Source organism: Dicentrarchus labrax, unplaced genomic scaffold (assembly GCF_905237075.1).
Source record: "Dicentrarchus labrax unplaced genomic scaffold, dlabrax2021, whole genome shotgun sequence".
In the NCBI taxonomy this organism is placed as follows: Eukaryota; Metazoa; Chordata; class Actinopteri; family Moronidae; genus Dicentrarchus; species Dicentrarchus labrax.
In genome coordinates this window covers 17,003,656-17,023,407 of record NW_026136719.1, presented here as the reverse complement: position 1 = coordinate 17,023,407, position 19,752 = coordinate 17,003,656, and the positions used below count along the sequence as shown (strand labels likewise).

Sequence of the window (19,752 nt, the reverse complement as noted above, 5' to 3'; positions counted from 1 at the left end):
ACTCAGCAACTATGAATATTTGGCCACAGTTGTACTGAGGGTGTGCGCTCCCTCTTTATACGCTCTTCCTTAAAGGTTGGAGAGCCAGGTTGTTATTAAAGTGTGTTTTTAAATGCTTCGTTGGGAGCTGGGCAATTTTTACCAAAATAGGTAAGAAGAGAGAAGGTCAAGGTTTGAAGAAAGTGTGACTCTCTTAAACCTCTGAGACAAACTTTTAGGTCCGATTTTGTAATTCTGACAATCCACAGGGTTGTGTTGTAAAATAAAAAGTGGGACTGTGTGCCAAAGTTGTAAACCAGTACAAACAGTGGATTGTATTCATTATTGAAACACTAACTTATTGAGAATTTATGAGATTTCCTTTTTCTTTTAAAAGTCTTAGATTTAATAAGTTGCTTATAAAGTGCAGCATGAATCCACTTTTAATCACTGACAGGGCAGACAATCTGCTTTTACTTGATTACTAATTTCTCCTCTCCCTGGGAGAACCACAAGGTGCCGACTCGTGTTTTTATGGCGATTCAGCTCTTTAAACAGTGACAGATGTGAAATCACTCGGCGCCTCTTCTTCATATTCCCGCTGTAGCAGCAACATTTAAAGGATGTGATGTCATCCGTGTTTTATGGCCTGACACAACTGGCTGTAATGACACTGACACATAACCACAGTGTGTTTCTTCCTCATAAAGTTACTGTGCACAAAAAAAATGCAATTTATTTTTATAATCCATGATATGATTTTGTGAATCAACAACAACTTCACCTCGTTCAGATCCATGCAAAGTTCCAGTTTCATGATCTGAGACAAAGATTAGAAACTTAATCAATGTATCAACTTGTGCAAAATGTATTGCAGAGAAATTTCATGTTTCAAGCAGAAATGCTTCTCAAATGTGGATATTGGCTGCTTTTCTTTGTCAAATTTGATATGAAACCAAATATTTTTGGGTTTTCAGCTGTTTCATAGACCAGAGCAATCGACAAAGTAATTGTCAGTTGCAGCTTTAATTTCCTAGCATTGAAATTAAGATGCTGTGATGGTAAAGAGCTCTTTACTTTGGCCACACTGTCCGCTGAGATCAGAATCAGAATCAGAAATACTTTATTGATCCCCGGGGGGAAATTTGTTAGATGAAAAGAGATGAAAAATACTCCGACAGATCGGGTTCATTAATAAGGCAGGGGACAAATGTGACCAGGGCGAGGTGGACCTGGGATAAGAGCGAGGTCACAGGTGGGAAGCTGAAAGGAAGTGTGTGTGTCCTGACTCAACAGATGTGGAGCAAGCTGTCAGGAAAAGCCTCATATCTGGAATAATACATCAGCGAATGGAAACAGGCTAAAACAAACAGACCGTTACTGCTCTTGACGGACAGACAGACAGACAGACAGACAGAAAACAGTTACACAAGATTAGATAGAAACATGCACATTGTGAATGTACATCTGAATAAACTGAGTTAGTACTGTGCGTGTGAATTATGACATTTGACAACATCCTTCCATCTCTGTCTCTGGCTGTGTAAATACTCACCCCTTTGTTAGGAGAAAAAAAAAAACAGCTGGCAGGCTTGTCCAGGCAGTGCTTCCACCACCTGTGTGTACTTCACACCTGAGATTACCTCATCCTGATAACATCAGGCAACATAATGACACATTGTATTCCTCATCACCCGCATCCACTGTGAAACCACCCCAGGGTTCAGCCACATGCTCACAGAGGGCGAATATGGCATGACTGAAGCAACAATCATCTTGTTTTCGGTGCAGGAGGACAGAGCCATTTAGGGTATGATTTGGGATTTTTGGTCGGCTGGAACTGAATTCTCTGCAAACAGCACCCAGTCTGATCGTCTCACAGAACTGATATGGATGGGTGGCACCTCTTTTGCACTGTCCTCACTTTGAGTTATTCTGTTGGTGGACACAGAGGATGGCAGGAAGTGAGTCCTCCTGTTCAAATATGTGGCCTGTCTGCATACTGGTGGGATTTAGAGGTCTGGCATAGCGGTAGCTCTTTGTGCCGTTGGATAGATGGAAATCATTGGGAGAGGTGAAAGAAAATAAAAGAACATTTTTGCTGCAAATTTTCTGAGGCTGTCGAGACAAAAGACTGTCCACCTCGCTGAGCACGGCAGCATCAACCTTTAAGTGGTTTGATTCTGGGCTCAATGTCACATCTCGCTACACAATTCCCTAGAGTGCCTCTTAACATGTTTAGAAGGAAAGAAGACACAGTTTGCCAGCACACATGCGTCAGTTCTTTCATCTATCATTCAAGAGGATGATGTCATGTTTGAGCCACACATTCTCAGACAGACGCTGTAACCTCAACTAACTGACTTCATGCATTTTTTTGGGTGCAGCAGATACATGAATAACATCTTAGATATGTAACGTTTCTAATAATGGTTTAGGTTGATGGAGGTTGGCAAACAATTATCAGGCATGTGCAAACTTTTTATGTTTTACTAAAAGTCCTTAAACACACAAGGTGGTCTGGATAAGTCATCCTAAGGCTGGAATGACTCTCCTGAAGTGTCCTTGAATGAGGCACTCAAAACTTCTAAATGCTCCAGTGGTGCAGTAAAGTGCTTCTCCCTCTCATGATCTGGGTAGATGTTATAATGCTCACTGATATGTCAATAAACAAGTAGGATGTAAACCATTTTTCATCTCAGCCTCTTATGAAGGAAAAGTCACAGCCTTCTGTGATTATAGACATCACCATGATGTAGCTCGTTTCTCTGTGACTAGTGTGGATAATGAGGGCAATTTGTCATTCTCTCTTATTTAGTGCCTCATCATCGGAGGAGGCCCCTGTGGTCTGCGGACGGCCATTGAGCTGGCTTTGATGGGTGCCAAAGTGGTGGTGATCGAGAAGAGGGACTCCTTCTCCAGGAACAATGTGCTGCACCTTTGGCCCTACACCATTCATGACCTTCGAGGCCTCGGGGCCAAAAAGTTTTGCGGGAAATTCTGTGCCGGGGCCATAGACCACATCAGTGAGTGCGGGCTTTATTGTATATTATTTGGCTTTTTATTGTATCTTATTAATAGCTTTCTCTTTTTGTGCTTTAAGTGATGCGGCTGCTGTTGGTTTTTTTTTCTCTCTGGAATTTCATATCTATCCATTTCATCCTTAAATCTTACAATTTCCCTGTAAATTGCCAGACTGTAAATTGAGTTAATTGATTGGTTGATTGACAATGAACAAACATGATACAACATGATAAATGATAAAAGTGCTCCAGGTTCTGAACATCAGGACTTACAAAGAGAGAGAAAAAAAATACATACGTGATAGCAAAAGCATTTCAACAAGAAGAAAATGCAGGACATAATGATAAAACAATGATATATTATATTAGGAAGTAAATCTCGACTCCCCTGTTATTTATTTTAATATCATTTGAGCACTGATTCTTTTTAATCTTTGCAACATAACAACAAGAGGGTAGAGTTATGGAGTTCAAGCCTCGCTCTCAACGATGTCAAGACGACATAACACAAAACACAAGGTTTGGCAGTGTTTAACATCTGTATGCAAACACTGATGTGTGTGTGTCTTTGTCTAATAGGCATTCAGCAGCTGCAGCTGATCCTACTGAAGGTTGCCCTGCTCGTGGCAGTGGAGTTTCACATCAATGTGGAGTTTGTCAAGCTGCTGGAACCTCCGGAGGATCAGGAAAATGAAGGTATCCATCCACACGTTCTCTTCAGTTACATGTCCAAACAATAGATTAACAGCGCTTTTGTATTCACCCACTCGACAGTTGTTTTATGGCCTGCAAGCTTTAGGAAGATGAGGAGATTTAAGCATGTGGAAACAATAAAAGTGGGACATGAAGTAGGATTGGGTTGAGAAGTTTAATAATGTGTAAAGCTTGATATAGACATCAGGCTGCTTCAGTCAGTGTATTAGACAGATACTGTGTGGCTTCCTGGCGGATCTGTATCTTCTCATCCTGCAGTATTTAATTTCCTTGACAGCCACCAATAAACAGCAGACAAACATTGGCACCGTTTTAGTTTTTCATCATATTTAGATGAGGTTAGCAGAGGTCAAGTATGTTGCCTGACTTCCCTGTTAGTGCTCAAATGTGTGCCTACTATATACATAACCTACTTATCACATCAATAGCAGTGAATGAACATTGTTTCCTCTGTTTAAAACAAAATGTAGTATCTTTTATTCTCATCTCATGATATTTTTTCTGGTGTGCACTTAAGATCAGCTTATATTACATTTGAGTACTGAATTTCAAAATTTCCATGACCTTCTGATAATCACATGGCATTTAGTTTGAAAAGATCAGCACAATGCACTGCAGCCTTATGATATTAATGTTTTGTAGCACGTAAACTGCACTGCAGATGACTACTTGACCCTCTCACCCCACATTGGACTATAAACTCTTAGAAAGAAAACAACTCGCATGCTGTTGTCAGGTGTTGGCTCTTCAGCCGTTATATCCACACACTGATAACAACAAGAGCCTCGCCTAATTTTAGACAGACTTATCCCTCCTGTTCTGCTGTGACGAACTTAGCTGTGCCCTTGACATCACGGAATGCATTTTCCACATGGTGATATTACACAACAAACTGCCAAGCTGTTACTGTGTTGGTCTCACAACACTGCAGCACCAATATTTCATACATAAATGGTGTTTTGTCTGTTAGTCAAGTTTGCAGGCCAGATCCGCTAGCTGTGGAGCATCTGTGTACTATATGAACATACTAAAAGTCATTATTATTTCCTTTGCTTGCCCTTTTTTAGGCATTTATTTTGAAATTACACTTCATTGGAAAAGATTATTTTACTGGGATCATAGCAACAAAACACCACAATTAGGATTTATGTTACATGTTCTTCTGCCTCTCTCACTCTGTCCTTGCCTCCATCTCTCAGCTCTTGGATGGAGGGCTGCAATCCGACCTGCTGATCACCCCGTGGCTAACTTTGAGTTTGATGTCGTGGTGGGGGCTGACGGACGCAGGAATACTCTGGAAGGTGAGAAGACGCCAAACAAAAGGGGCGGACAGTATAAGTGCTTCAAGGATGTACTTCACTTAGCCCACAAAGTATGATACAGTATAAAGTTACATGTGCCGGATTAAGGAAGGAACAATCCGTGACCCAAATGTATATTTTCCCACCACCAGTATCACAGGGCTGGAGCCTCCTGTCACTCTCAAATTGAAATGTTTTTTTAAGTTGATATTTTCTGATGTTGTTACATGTTAACGCCAGTGAAATGTTTTATTTCAGCGCTTCAGTTACACAGTATATGTGAATATATTTGTAATTAATAGGGCTATTAGGTTCACATACTGGCCTTCCCTTGTGTGTCTTTGAGCTTCAGCAATAATAAAATCTTGCATATAGCAAGTTGTTTTTCCAGCCTAACACATTAGTTGAATGTCTGTCACAGGTAAGCAACATGATTACTAGACGCTTTTGTCTCCAAAGTTGTTTTACTGCAAAGTCCATGTGTTTGATTGTATGTGAAAATCTCTGAAGCATCGTGGGGAACTAAAATTCATGTTTTAGTGTTGACTTAACTAAATCAAACAAACAAACAAAATCCAGCAGACCTTCTGTTTACTGAAAGTCCAAGACGTTCAAAAGGACTTTAAATAACTCGTACCGTATTATTTCTGTTGTGAAGCTATAAATGAAACTCACCTTTTGTAAACTTACACTTGTATGAAGCCATTGATCTCTCCCAGTGGGAAAGAAAATCCATCAAACTCTGAAACACTGTACAGAAATAGAGCAAAGCTGGGGCTCAGTGCAGCAGCTGATGCATGCATGCTGGACTCTCTCCATCTCTCTGTCTCACTGTTTTGCTCTCTCCTAAAAATGCTGTCATCTAACAACCAATTCACATCAGATGCTTATTCCTAAAAAGGGCATTTTAGGGCAGAACAAGATGTTTAGCTCATTCTTCAATTATGAAGAAGCCTGGGGGAAATGATTTTCCCCTGCAGTCAGACTGCTTGTTGGCTACTTTTGTGCCCTAGCTACGGTAACACACACAGTTAAATACAATCAGATCAGCAGAGGGGAAAAGGTCCTTTTGTAAATTCTAACAGTGAGAGTATGCGTGACACAAGTTCAGACACTGTCTCATCCAGCACTTTGTAGAAAGCAACCAATCCATTTTCTTTTCCTTCCTGGACTTACAGCTTTAGAATTAGTGACATTGTTAGTGAGTTATTACTGGGTTAAAAAGTTAATTTGAATCTACCAGTAAAATGTTACATCAAAATTTTAGTCTGTTTTATATGTGCTTGGGGTTTTTAGTTTTCGTCGGGACATAGAAAGTTAACATTGACAGAACCCTTGAATTTTGTTTCCTGTTAATTAAGCAAAAGATTGAACTTTGGTGATAGCAGTTCATTCCTGGTGGTTCTTACAATCTGTGGCTTTTGTTCCCTCCGCTATAAAAAGGCTCACCTTGGTAAGCTGTCTCTTATCCGAAAATAACTGCCTTGTAATTATGGTTCAACGCTAGATTTCCTCTGGTTTTAACTGACAAGCTGATAGGACTGTTTTTTCTCGAAAAGATCAACCTCCTATCTGTTTCTCTGTTTCATTCTTAATCTCAATGTCTTTTTTTCTCTCAGGTTTCAAAAGAAAGGAGTTCAGGGGGAAGCTGGCGATCGCCATCACAGCCAACTTCATCAACAGGAACACCACCGCAGAGGCCAAAGTAGAAGAGATCAGCGGCGTAGCCTTCATCTTCAACCAGAAGTTCTTTCTCGATCTCAAAGAGGAGACAGGTGGGATAGAAGCATCGTGGTGTTACCTGCCATGAACTGACAGAGAGATTGTGTTTTTGATTTGTTTGCTCTTATATAATCAGTAGCCACTGATGATATAATTTTAAGGTGATCTTCTCCATTTGATTGCCCAGTGGTGCTTTTCTTAGATTTTGTTTCTCAAACCATATAATTTGTTTCAGGTATCGATCTGGAGAACATTGTGTACTACAGGGACAACACACATTACTTTGTCATGACTGCCAAGAAACAGAGCCTGTTGGACAAAGGAGTCGTCATTAATGTAAGTAAAACATGTAGGTCAACTGTCATGGGATCCGCTGTGAACCACAGTGTCGTATCTTTTCATTTTTACTCCTTTTTTTCTGGATATTTTTTTAACAGCTAATTTTTAAGGTCATTGTAACAAAGAATTAATATCATAAACCTCTGTATAATTCAATCAAATGCAATAGCCCTTCAGCTGAATTGCCATTTAGTTTATTTAATTATTTTGTTTGCATCTCTAAAATTGCTGGAGATGTTGGCAGCACTTTAGAGGTCTAGATTCAGGCTGTTCCTTATATCATGTCCACAATCTGTACACATTTCACTTCCTTGTGCAGAATTACTAAAAAATACTCTCTAAGGGAACAAATCATAAAGAAATGAATCTTTTACACTCAGACTTACTGTGTGAACTTCTCCTGACTGTCGTGCTTCTGTTCAACAGGACTACATAGAAACCCAGAAGCTGCTGAGCAGTGAAAATGTCAACCAGGAAGCTCTTCTGTGCTACGCCCGAGAGGCTGCTGACTTTGGCACCAACTACCAACTTCCCACGCTGGATTTTGCCATGAACCACTGTGGGCAGCCAGATGTAGCAATGTTTGACTTCACAAGCATGCACGCCTCAGAGAACGCTGCGCTGGTCAGGGAGAGATTCGGACATCAGTTACTCGTAGCACTGGTTGGCGACAGTCTGTTAGAGGTAAGGAAGGGCAAGATGTATCAGGTAAAGTCATGTGAGCTCAGTTCAGTGGAGTGCATGAAGAAGAAAAGAAGCTGTTACACAATCTGGCAGTCATGGTTTGGAGCCTGATTTTGGTTCTGGCCAGATGCTATAGGGTTAAGAGGGTGAAGCTGATCTGCACAGTCACACAGACGGTCATTATTATTATTATTATAACAGTATTATAACTGTTTGTAAAATGTTTAAAGTCAACTCTTTTATACAAAGCAACTAACAGAGCACCAAAGTCTGCTCAAACAGTCTTTCTTATAAACACTGACAACTCTTATTTATCCATATTTTTTCTTTTCCCCTTTTATTTATCTATTTTCTATTTCTTTTTATTGTACGCACATGCATTAATTTTTGTAAAAGGAAATCTACTGTCAGTAAATGCCCATCTCCTCTCCCAACTAATCACAGACAAACCACAACCACACATCAGTTTCCCCACTATATTAAGCCCTATGTTGCACTTACGCCCTATCTTCTGCTCCACGTCTTTCTAATGCTCGTCTCACTGTATGTATATTATACAATGTCTGTCTATGTTAGACCACATGTGATGTTTTGCTTTGCAGTTCAAAAACCATGCCAATATTTAGTGCAAAATATTTGTACAGTGATTTCATTAATGAGGTGTCCTCATGAATGCTGACACATTATATTCACACATTCATATATTTATTATGTGTTCCTGTGCAGCCCTTCTGGCCTATGGGGACGGGTTGCGCCAGAGGCTTCCTGGCTGCCTTTGATACAGCCTGGATGGTAAAGAGTTGGTCTCAGGGTCGGACAGTTCTGGAAGTACTGGCAGAGAGGTACACACAAACATAGATTCATTGTGTTTGAGAAATATAAGTCTGTATTCTTATTTAGTCTGAATAAGCACTGCCACATTAAAGTGACACATCTTGCACTATGTGTTTCTATAGGGAGAGTATCTACAGGCTACTTCCTCAGACTACACCTGAAAACATTGCCAAAAACTTTGAACAGTACACCATAGACCCTGGGACTCGATACCCCAACCTCAACTCTTCTTGTGTCAGGCCACACCAGGTGAGAGGAAACACTCACTAAGGCAATATCAGATTCTTACTGTCTGTCCTTAGGTATTGACTCAATGTTTAAATATACACAACTTCTTGAGCATCTTGACTGTAATCATTTTCCTTTTCCTTTCTGTTTTAGGTGCGTCACTTGTACATAAGTGGAGAGCTGAATTCCTGCTCTCTGGAGCGTGCTGCTACGATACGTCGGCCTGTCAATCTTAGCAGACGAGGCAAGTTTAACAGGAGATAGAAGATTCCTATGTCTTGTTTTTAGTCAATCTGTAGTTCAAAGCATGCCTACTGTTATTATGTAATTATATAAAGTATTCTGACTCATTGATGATGGTTTCCTTCAGTTAGGATTGTCATATGAACAATACTTTTGCCTGTAATTTTCCTGTTCTAACTATGAGTTAGTAACTGGCAAAAAGTAAACATTCTTCCTCCTTTGTCACAATTAAACATAGCAATGCAGAGTTCAGATTATATATATATATATATATATATATATATATGTAGAACTGATAGTAAAGACAAAAGCTCTACATGCTGAACTGAGCTGTATGTTTAACTGAAGTAACCTGAGTCATTCGCCAAAGGCATCAAGAAAATGCGTGTTCAGACAAAGATGACAAAGATATGTATAAACCTCAGCACCCGCTCACAGCATTTCTTTCACAATCTTATTTACTGGCACACCATGTTTTGATGGATGCATATGACATCATATCCTCTACGGCCTAAACCTCCTGGCGGTGAAAAGTGATCAATTGTTTGAGGAATTGCATCATTTTATCTAAAAATATGACTTCCATTTCTTTTGTAGAGTCAGACATCAGACCGACGAGGCTTCTTACCTGGTGCCAGAAACAGATGGATGGCTACAGGAATCTGATTATCACAGACTTGACGTCTTCTTGGAAAAGTGGCATCGCCCTCTGTGCCCTCATCCACAGGTTCAAACCCCAGCTGATGTACGTAACACACATCAAAAAATATCAGTACCAGCCTGCAGCATTGTATCTTTCCATCCAAATCCATGCATACGTACATTCACATGAAGAAACCTGTTTATTTTATTTTTGTTAAATGAATTCTGCACCCTCTTTGTAACAACTAGTTGTGAGAAAATCAATTTCTTGTGCGTGTGTTAAATATGCTTGGCATGAGAGCAACTCCTTGATCTATGTATGTTTTCTGCTGCGCTCTGTCTACCTCCTCCTTACAACCTGTGAAACACTTGACTCTTTGTGTGCTGATAGATGTGAAAAAGACTTCATACGTAGCTGTCCTATACATAAAGTTGCTGGTAGTACAGGGTGCAAACCGAGGAGTGCAGCTGTGTACCTTTCACACATTTTTATGCCTCGGTGCCAGCAAATAGCTGTGGCCATTGTCCATCCGTACGTCTGTCCGTCCCATTCTCGTGAACGCTATCTCTCACAAACGATGATTGATTGACAAAATGTTCCACATGTTTAATGGGATAAAGGTCAAAGATTAACTTCACTGTGACATCATAATGTCCTGGAGAACACTTTTTTGGCCATTATTCAACACCATAACTTAGGAACAGAAGGGGAGATTAACCAACTGACTGACCATATTTCACAGTTGGTTGGACACTGAATTGGTGACACTTTTGAATCAAATAATTTAAGAGTGAATTGGCTGATTCTAGATTTCACACACCATGACACGGACGACACAATGAGTAAACAGTAACTAGCACAGTACGAGGTTTCATCATTCTGAATTTCAAGCGTCATCTGATACACATGACTAGAAACTAAATATTGAAACACATCGCTAATTGTGATCCTGTGAGTGAGTCTGAGTTTCACCTACAGCTCATAGAGGCTTTGCATCTAAAAATGCCATAGAAAACAAAAGCACCAGATTTTGTGTCAACTACATGTGTACCGGTTTAATCAATACGTCTATGATAATAATTAATTAATCAGTTCAAAAATGTATATTCCCTAGAAGTATACATACCAGTAGCCTAAATACTTTTTTTTACCTTTTTTATTTAATTCCTCCAAAGACTATACTGCATATATTATATGACTCTGGACATTCATGGGTGTAAACTTGATCAACTCATCTGAAATAAATACTGGTTGTTCCAGTGCCTGAATTACTGTGGATTGAGTAGTATTTAATTGTAAATAATGGCCCTATCCATCTGTTGATCCGGAGTTGTGGAGAAAAACAGCTCATGTAGGACTTCATGTGCTTTGTCACTTATAGGACAAAGTCCTACTTAAAAAAACAGCAATCTACCGTAGTTTCCACTTTTTAGGGTTAGACTACCGTACACAGCATTGGATTAGTGCAACTGTAGATTAGTACATTTACAAATCTAATTATATCCTCTCACTCTTTAATTATTGCCTTCATACCTCGCTACATGCCATTATGATTTCATGTGGTCCTGTAAGTTTCCAGGAACCACTGGCATTTTTCCTCTTCTCTCCTCCATATGCATGCCTGTCAGCAGACTGCAGAGAGGGGAGCAGGTTCATAGAAAAGAAAGAAAGGAAGAAAGAGTGGGCCTCTGTACTTACAGAATAACACCAAAGTTTGTGTGTGCTGCTGCTAGGTTACTGCTCTCTTCTTTACATTATTTCTGATGCTGTCTGCACACCGTCAGTGTAGGTAAAGACGTCAGCTGAGTTTTTTACTCCAATTAGAAGTAATTTGCTCCCATTTTCTTCAGTATTTACTGACACTTCCTCTACAGGGTTAAAAAATGATGAAGATAAGATTCTGTGTAAAATCATTCCAATGTGCTTACGTCAACTGTTTTCATATCAGTGTGCGTATTATCTTACAGTCTTGAACTGACTTGAAAGTCTGGAAATAATCCTTTTAAGAATCTCAGTTACAAACGTGACTGTTACATTCCTGTCTCATTATTCAGGGCTCCTTAAACACTTATGATACTGGGAACAATGTGAAATGTAAGATGAAAATCTAATAAAAGAAATCTCATTAAGTATTCATTTCAAAGTGATCAGTGGTAAATGTAAACCAGAATCAGATCTAAATGGAAGTACATGATCTCAAACTGTGACTCAGGATGAATTGAAGGCCTACTATAGGCTGACACAGTAACTATATATTTTTCCCAGCTGCTTTTCCATGGCATTTGTAGCCTAAATCTTTTTTTAAGACCTTCTTTTTACTCAACCCACCATTATTTTTCTTCCCCCATCAGAGATTTTGACTCATTAAATGAAGAAGACCATGCTGCAAACCTCCAGTTGGCTCTTGACATTAGTGAGCGTGAATTTGGGATCCGACCATTTACGTCTGTGAAGGAGCTGAGTGAGGATCAGGAGCTGGATAAGACCACGATGATCACCTACCTGTCCAAGTACTATGAGCTCTTCCGTGGGACACCTCTACCTGCGTCAGGTACTCTACTGTCCTCTACTGTGCTCAGCACCATTCAACTGTATTCTGCTTTGCTCTACTGGGCTTGACTCTACCTGACCTTACTCTACTCGACCTCCCTCTGCTGTCCTCTACTTTACCCTGTTCTTCTCCACTATACTGTATAAGACACAACTATACTGTATTGTACTGGACTCGACAGTACTCGGCTTAATCCTACTCAACTAAACTCTACTATCATCCACAGTACTCCACCCTGCTCATCTCTCTCCTCTCTACTAGACACAACTCAACTCTACTTTACTTTATTCGACTATACTATACTCTTTTTGACTTTGGCTCTGCTCGAATCAATTTGACTTGGTTTCATTAGTTATAGGCACTGATGACTGCCTGTTGTTAATGTACTGTTTTTGTCCTCTACTTTGTAGACTACTACTTCTTTTATTTTTTTTGTATGACTAGAATATTTATGAACTCGAACAAAAAAATCCCAGAAATTCCAGTGAGAGAGAATGTATTGAATGTCATTTGGTTTCCTGTTGAAAACTGTGTGTGTTGTGCAGTCCTATCAGTCACGTATAGTGGCACGAGAGGAATGCATGCTAGAGCCGTGGACTGCAATAGTCTGAGATTTTTGACAACATGAAGACAGCTGCCTGTGTCTACTGAAGGGCATTTAATGCTTACCTGTACTATGGTGTTTTATATAAAATCCACCTTCCTCTGACATGCAGTTGAGTGATTCAGAAAGGCTTTATTTTTTAGTGGAACATTTCTCTACACAGATACAGTAACTCTCTTTTTTCCAGACTACTCTTATAACTTATATAATTTATATGGTTATCATTATTCATTGATATCACCTGACATTTATGGCTGTGCACTATGGAAACAATGAAAAAACTCTAATGCAGTCATGTGCTATACTGCAGGTTCCAGAGGACTGGATGAAAACAATGAAGATTATCCATCTAAAGAAGTCAGAAGTAATAATAATGTCCTCAATCTTGCACTGCCCAGGAAACGGGTACCAAAGGTAATTCACACTGAAATGTTTAAATCTGATGTGATAAATACGACAAGCTGGCGGTCCCTGACTTACATTATCTTCATTTCCAGTTCATGTGGGATTTAATTTATATACATACAGTATGGGATTGTTAAATGAGATTTCAATAATCATATGAGATTCTTTCCAGCAGTTTTTGGCTTGAAACTCCTCTTCTTTTGTTGGTTATTCAGTCTTTATTACCTTGTGCTCTTCAGGATGAAAAGAAGTCAGACGGTACAGATCCAATTTACAAAAGGAGGCGGAAATTCTGCAGTTATTTGGAAGAGGTTTGTTGTGAAACTGCGTACTTGTGTCAAACATAATCACTATTTTAAAAACACTGTTATAGTGGGATCTTGTCTGTCCATCTCTCATTAGGCCACCAATCTGTCGAGTAATGGCTCCACAGCGCGGGAGAGCCGGGAACCCAAGGAAAACAAAGTGCGCTCAATGGCTACTCAGTTGCTGGCCAAGTTTGAAAACACACCCAGCTACTCTGTCCGGAAAACACAGGTAAAAAACACAACAATATAGGCCCAGAGATTATATTTTATTGTAGTAGGACTATGGTTTCCACTCATTTATGCCTGTAAGTATACATGTATGAATACAATCTGTTTACTTAATACTGTATACATCTTTCTAAGCCTGCATATAGTTAGAAATGACTATTTGCCTTCTTTTTCATGGATCATAAATATGTTTTAAATTTTCCTTGTTGTGAGCTGGAGCTCTGATAGTGGTCTGTGGTTTTAATATATTTTCCTTTTTCTAATACTAGCCTTCTCTTGTCTTTTATTTCCAACATTTAATCTTTTCAGTCTTTTCTATTTCTGTGCCTTTTTATTAACCGTCTTTCTAACCTTTCTTCAAAATCTCAGTCAGACTGTGAGAGATCCTCCCCACTGCAAACTCTTGACCTGACTGAGAGTCTGCGCGTTAAACCCAGGCCTCCGGTCGCACCTAAACCTCCTCCTGAGATACAGGTAGTCTGGAGCTGCCAGAAGCCAGTTAAGACACAGAAACAGTAGCCAAATGCATTTAAAACTAGTGACAGTCTGTAAAGCTTCACATAAAATAGAGGGGTGTTTGTATGCTGCCCCAAGACACATGTATAGTTATATATGTACATGGAAACACACAGACATTTACAGCACATGGTATATACATATACCTCAAACACATACACCACTTGTGTGCAAAGCTTAAATTACAGAGTTTTCTGTCTTTTTGTTCTATATTTAAATTACCATACTGCTGGTTTTACATTCTTTAGTCCAGACTGATTTAGACCCTAATTTCACACCACAACTGGCTGAATGTGATTCCTTCATGTGTTATATCAATGACATGTAACTAGAAACCAGATCAAACTAGCATAAAACTAGATTTAAAGCTCAAAAGATAAAACATAAATAAAAATACATAGTTGCACATGTACTTAATCTTGTAAACCATAGAAACTATGCAATCTTTTGCATATAACTTTTCTAAGTTCCTCCAGTTTAGAGTTTTCGTTATAACTACCCCTTTGGAGGTAAAGTCAGTGCTGTTTGGATGTTTGGTCAACAGTATACATTTTTGTGTTAAAGGTGGAACTGAAAAGCATTCACATTAAATTTAGATAAAACTGACATTAAAGTAAATTGGCCTAATTGATGCTGGCACATTCAAACAATCGTGACGATTCCTTTATTAATCTTAAATACAAGTGTGAATGAACCCTTACTCCAATTTTCCAGTTTTCAGAGACAGTTTTTGATTTTTCTTTATTACCAGGCTTATATCTAACAGATAGATTCCACAGAGTAAATTTTTCCATGTATTTCTATAGAGTGAACTACAGTATGTCTGGTAATCAGACACCAATATAGTATACTTGTGTAAGGGTTTTGGAGAGCATTCATCTTAACAAGCCAGACAAAAAACTGATGAAAGAGCTTTGCAATTGCTGTAGTCAAAGCATTGTATTAGTGAGCTAAGCTTCAGGAAAATCATACCCACGAAGCAAACAAAAAGCAAATGTATGAATATAATATTGTAAATTTGACAGTCTCTTTCATTTAAATGTAGCTGTTGGCTGCTCGCTGGTCTCAGATGTCAGATTGCCCCTTCAGTGCATTACTACCTCAAGACAAAGGTGTTTTAAAGACAGTTCCCGTTCACAGCTGCATTACCATGTGGTGATTACATAGCTTTGGCAAAACATAAAGCAGACAGAATGGTAATGAATTACCTATGCAAGTTGTGTTTCATGCTGCGCTGGCATGACTATCACCTCAAAAAGTCAAAAATTATTTGAAAACAGTTGGCAGCCTTGTTAGGTATTTGTGTGGGCTGAAACATATAAAACCACCTGTATGGTTCTTCAAACAGCCTCTAAGTGAAAAATATGTTGCACCACAACTCACATGTGCACTACTGTATATTATCCCTTTCAGTTTGAAATCAGTATCAGAAAAGCAGCAGAACACTTAGTCCGCCCGCCTCCAAAGATACTGCCCAAACCCCAGCTGGAGCCTCAGTCCCAGCATCCATTTTCTGTAGTGAAGCTCAGACATGTTGATCAAACGCACGCTGAGACGAAGCCCCAGCCTCAGCCCGAGAGTCCAGACCCCCCTGCTTCACCTTCATCCTGCCACTCAGCAATCCAGTTCATGTCAAGAGTCCTCCAGCGCCTCAGGGAGGTGGATGAACACGTCTCTGAGGTGATCACTATCTCCTCCTTCATATCTTTAACTTCTTTCTTCTGTTTCTGTTCTCTTTTTTTATACCCCTGTGACTGTTACATGTTCTGATCCCCAAAAAGGCCCCAGAGTGAATGTTAATTATATATTATGCACTGATTATACATTTAGGCTTGTGCAATGTGTAGTCAGATGGTGAAGTCAGCCCCTAAATAATCCAGCCTGACGAAAATGGCAAGAGCAGGCCTACAGACCTGGCACATGCTGAGACAGACACACAGGATGATTATTGGCCAGTCTGATTCCAAGTGGAACAGGCTGGTCAGGGCCAGGCTGCAGGCGCTGGCTTACATCTGCAAATAATATATTTAGATTATTCAGATTTTGCCAAAAGCCTGCCTGCGTTGGCTCAGATCAGCATTGCAAAATTGTTCACCTTATCAAGTTATTTAGTGTTGAAAGATTATGATTTGTGAGGTATTTTAGTTTGAATTGCAGTTTCACCTGGTTTACGTTTTCTTAAAATACAGGCAAAATAATTGAAACAATCAATCAAAATAACTTTAAACTAGATCAGTATTGCAAACATTGCCAGATGGGTTAATTTACTGTCACTGGTCAACCTCAGCAGTGTGTCTTTTATATCCATGTTGGTTAGTTTTAAATTTGGACCAATGTTCTTCTTTGTCAGTGCAGTTTGTCTGTGTTTGGCATTGTGGTGACTTATGAGACTTCTGTTCTGAGATTTTGCAGATGCACCTGCAATTTGAACAGAAATGAATGAGCTTTTATTGGAGCTCAGTTAAATGTTACATGTTTCTTTCAAGTGTTGAAAACCAGACCTTTTTTATAGTTGACAAAATACAGGTAACTGGCATATACTGTATGATGTGGGTTAAAAGTATTTTCAGTATAATAACATTTGGACAATTTGATAATTACGCTTATCCGCTTTCTTGCCGAGAGTTAGATGAGAAGATTGATACCACTCTCATATCTGTGTGTTGAGTACAGAGCTGGAGCCGGGAGTTGATTAGCTTAGCTTAGCATAAAGACTGGAAGCAGGGGGAAACAGATAGCCTGGCTTTCTATAAAGGGCAAATATATGCCTACCAAAACGACTAATTAACACAATCTGGGATTATTTGTTGAATCCATATGACAACTGGCTTGTGGCTTTAGGTAACGTTGCGTACTATAACCACATTTTGGCTAACAACAGCTGGATGCAGCGACTTCCCAGAGTATGCAGGGCGGTTCTATAAACGGTTGACTTTAGAGGTGCTAATCAGCAGATTTTTGAACTTTTGACAAGGTGAACTTTTAATCCAACTTTGCACATTATTTTAAACTATCTTAAATTTAAATCTTAAATTTAATATTTATCCTTTTAATTAATGTACTTTAAGATTAGGCTTTGAGTCATTTAAGCCTTAAAGACTCAATACTTCACTGTAGGATTTATTAACATCAATATTTCCTTGCTGAACCGACATAGTTTCTCTGCCAGGTGTGTGTGGCTGTCTGAGTCTTCTGTTTCAGTACAGTATGAGTAACCACATCAAGTGGGGTGTGAAATTAATGTAATAAGACAGCCTTCTTTCCACACAGCGACGTTATTGTTCTCCTCCCGACAATACACACTTAGCTGTCAAAGCCTGCTTCTTATTGGGAAAGTAGAACAGAAAGGTCTTTCATCATTTAGCTGTATAGTGCGTATTAAATGGTTATTAGTCTACCTAATTATGTCTACACACAGAAAGCTCCGCATTTGTTGGTGGAAGAATGTGTCTCATTGTACTGAGGAGACTGATGGCTTTTCTTTTATTCCTGTGCTCCCTGTCATCCTGCAGAAAAAAGCTCAGACACAACAGGCTAGAGAGTTTCAAACAAAGAGTATAAAGGAAAAAGCCGTTCACCTTAGTGGGTTGTTCTCAGCAGACAGCTCAGCTGTACTCAAGGTGACTACCTCAAGCTTGTGACCCCACCTTGGCCTTGTGTTTTGCACTACCTGCCCCTCATAGTGCCTTTATTTGCATGTGGAAAGACGCCATGTTCGATCACGAGTGTTGCATGTAGCCAATTTCTCCCTCGTTCAGTATTTTGCACAACATAGATTTTTTTTTTTTACACTTGATTGTTTTTTTATCAAGGTAAGAAGCAGCTATAAAATATTTTTAGAATAACAATGTAACCAATGGCAATGTAAAAGCAACAAAAAGCGATCGCTTGTAGGGATGAACCTGCAGAGAATTATCACCTGAGTCTGCTCTGGAGGCCCTAATGGAGCTTTATAGGGAGTTTCAGCTCATTGTTTAGCTGTCCGGCAGCAACTTTAATGTTCTGGTTCACTCTCAGTGTTCTCATAGTGTCGTTTTGAGCCTCAGCAGGCCACTGTTTTCAGTGTAAAATCTGTAAAATCCAACTGTACACTACCTGCTCAGCACCAAACAGCAGACAGACACAGTTAGAGGCTAGCTGGTGAACATAGTAGAGCATTTTGCAGCTGGCCTGCTTCTCTTTCATTTATAAATTGGCAATATTTGGCACAGCATTAATAATTTCCTATTTTCTAGAGAAGAGATTATTTAAAATACACTCCGTTTAGTAGGTATACTATCTAACATTTTGTCTAAGCCATTTACATCAGACTAAATATTACACCTGTCAGGGTAACAAAAGATGTCTAAAAAGATGAAACAAAAACAAAACCACTATAAACTTAATGAGGTTACAAGTTATTGCAGGACTGTATTGTTCTCTTGGTATATTTAATAAACTGAAAAGATGAGTTCATGTTTATGATGTTATGTTTGTTCTAGTAGTGAAGGCTAAACATATCTTATGCATCCCAAACGCAGCACACAGAAATCCTCCAGATAGAAAGAGAGGCAGTGCCCTAAAAAACAAGCAGCTTAACCCAAGATTCACATTGGGGTCATGTGTCTTCTAAATTACAATAGACAGATTTATGCAGAATGACTGCTGCTTTGCATGAGAGCTTTGCTTTTAACTGCTGTTTCTGCCCCTTGTGCTTTTAATTACCAGCAGTCCTCACAGAAGAGATGTGTGTGTTCTTGTGGTGGCACTTTGTGGGTTTCTCTGCTCCACCCATCCCAAACAGCCTGTTCCAACTCCACAGCCAGATGTTATAGCAGGACTTACACTAGTTTAAAATGATCCATGTTCAGATCTAATTTGATTCCTGAAGAGCAATTGGGTAACTATATAGATCACAATAAACTTCCTCACTGAACAATGTGTGTATATCCATATAACCTTGTGATGATCTATAGTTATCTTACTTGCTTTCCTTAACAGTTTCCTTAACCATTGGCTGAAAGTTAGTGAGCAATTGCAAAGGAGTCTGAGGCTTAAAGTAAAAAAGTGGTCACCCTCTCTCCCCAGACACATAGGCCTCATACAAAAATCACTCAAAATATCCCCAAGAAGATATCTCTGAACAATAAGACATTCAGGAAATGACTTTGACAAGAAAAGACTTGATCTGGGTGGAAAACATTCATTAACACAGCAGTGTGTTCCTTATCTTGCACTCAATTTTGTCACTATCACTATTCCTGCATGTATAACTCACTTCTGTTGTGATTGAGTATACCGACACCTCCACTGAACACCGAGTTTAAATGTCTTGCAAGAAGTAATGTGACTTAATTTCTTTCTCAGGTTTCATGTTGCAAAGTTGTAACCATAACAGCCTTGGTCTTTCTAATTGTAAAAAAGAAGTTTGATAATGTTGTTTTTTTGTTA

At 39.3% G+C, this 19,752-nt stretch overlaps 1 protein-coding gene across 8 annotated transcripts in view; it reads left to right on the top strand.

The window, feature by feature from the left end:
• Positions 1-19,752, top strand: part of mical2a (microtubule associated monooxygenase, calponin and LIM domain containing 2a) — a 44,115-nt gene that overhangs the window by 10,106 nt on the left and 14,257 nt on the right. For 4 of the 8 annotated variants that reach the window (XM_051379726.1, XM_051379725.1, XM_051379724.1 and 1 more), the window contains exons 3-19: positions 2,798-3,005; positions 3,582-3,698; positions 4,916-5,017; positions 6,637-6,792; positions 6,975-7,075; positions 7,505-7,762; positions 8,489-8,604; positions 8,719-8,845; positions 8,978-9,068; positions 9,665-9,812; positions 12,062-12,261; positions 13,176-13,279; positions 13,510-13,581; positions 13,673-13,807; positions 14,116-14,280; positions 15,736-16,002; positions 17,835-17,942. In XM_051379726.1, the coding sequence (XP_051235686.1) occupies positions 2,798-3,005; positions 3,582-3,698; positions 4,916-5,017; positions 6,637-6,792; positions 6,975-7,075; positions 7,505-7,762; positions 8,489-8,604; positions 8,719-8,845; positions 8,978-9,068; positions 9,665-9,812; positions 12,062-12,261; positions 13,176-13,279; positions 13,510-13,581; positions 13,673-13,807; positions 14,116-14,280; positions 15,736-16,002; positions 17,835-17,942 (2,475 nt within the window). The remainder of the gene's footprint in view (positions 1-2,797; positions 3,006-3,581; positions 3,699-4,915; positions 5,018-6,636; positions 6,793-6,974; positions 7,076-7,504; positions 7,763-8,488; positions 8,605-8,718; positions 8,846-8,977; positions 9,069-9,664; positions 9,813-12,061; positions 12,262-13,175; positions 13,280-13,509; positions 13,582-13,672; positions 13,808-14,115; positions 14,281-15,735; positions 16,003-17,834; positions 17,943-19,752) is intronic. The other 4 variants (XM_051379721.1, XM_051379722.1, XM_051379723.1 and 1 more) reach the window with 4 other exon arrangements.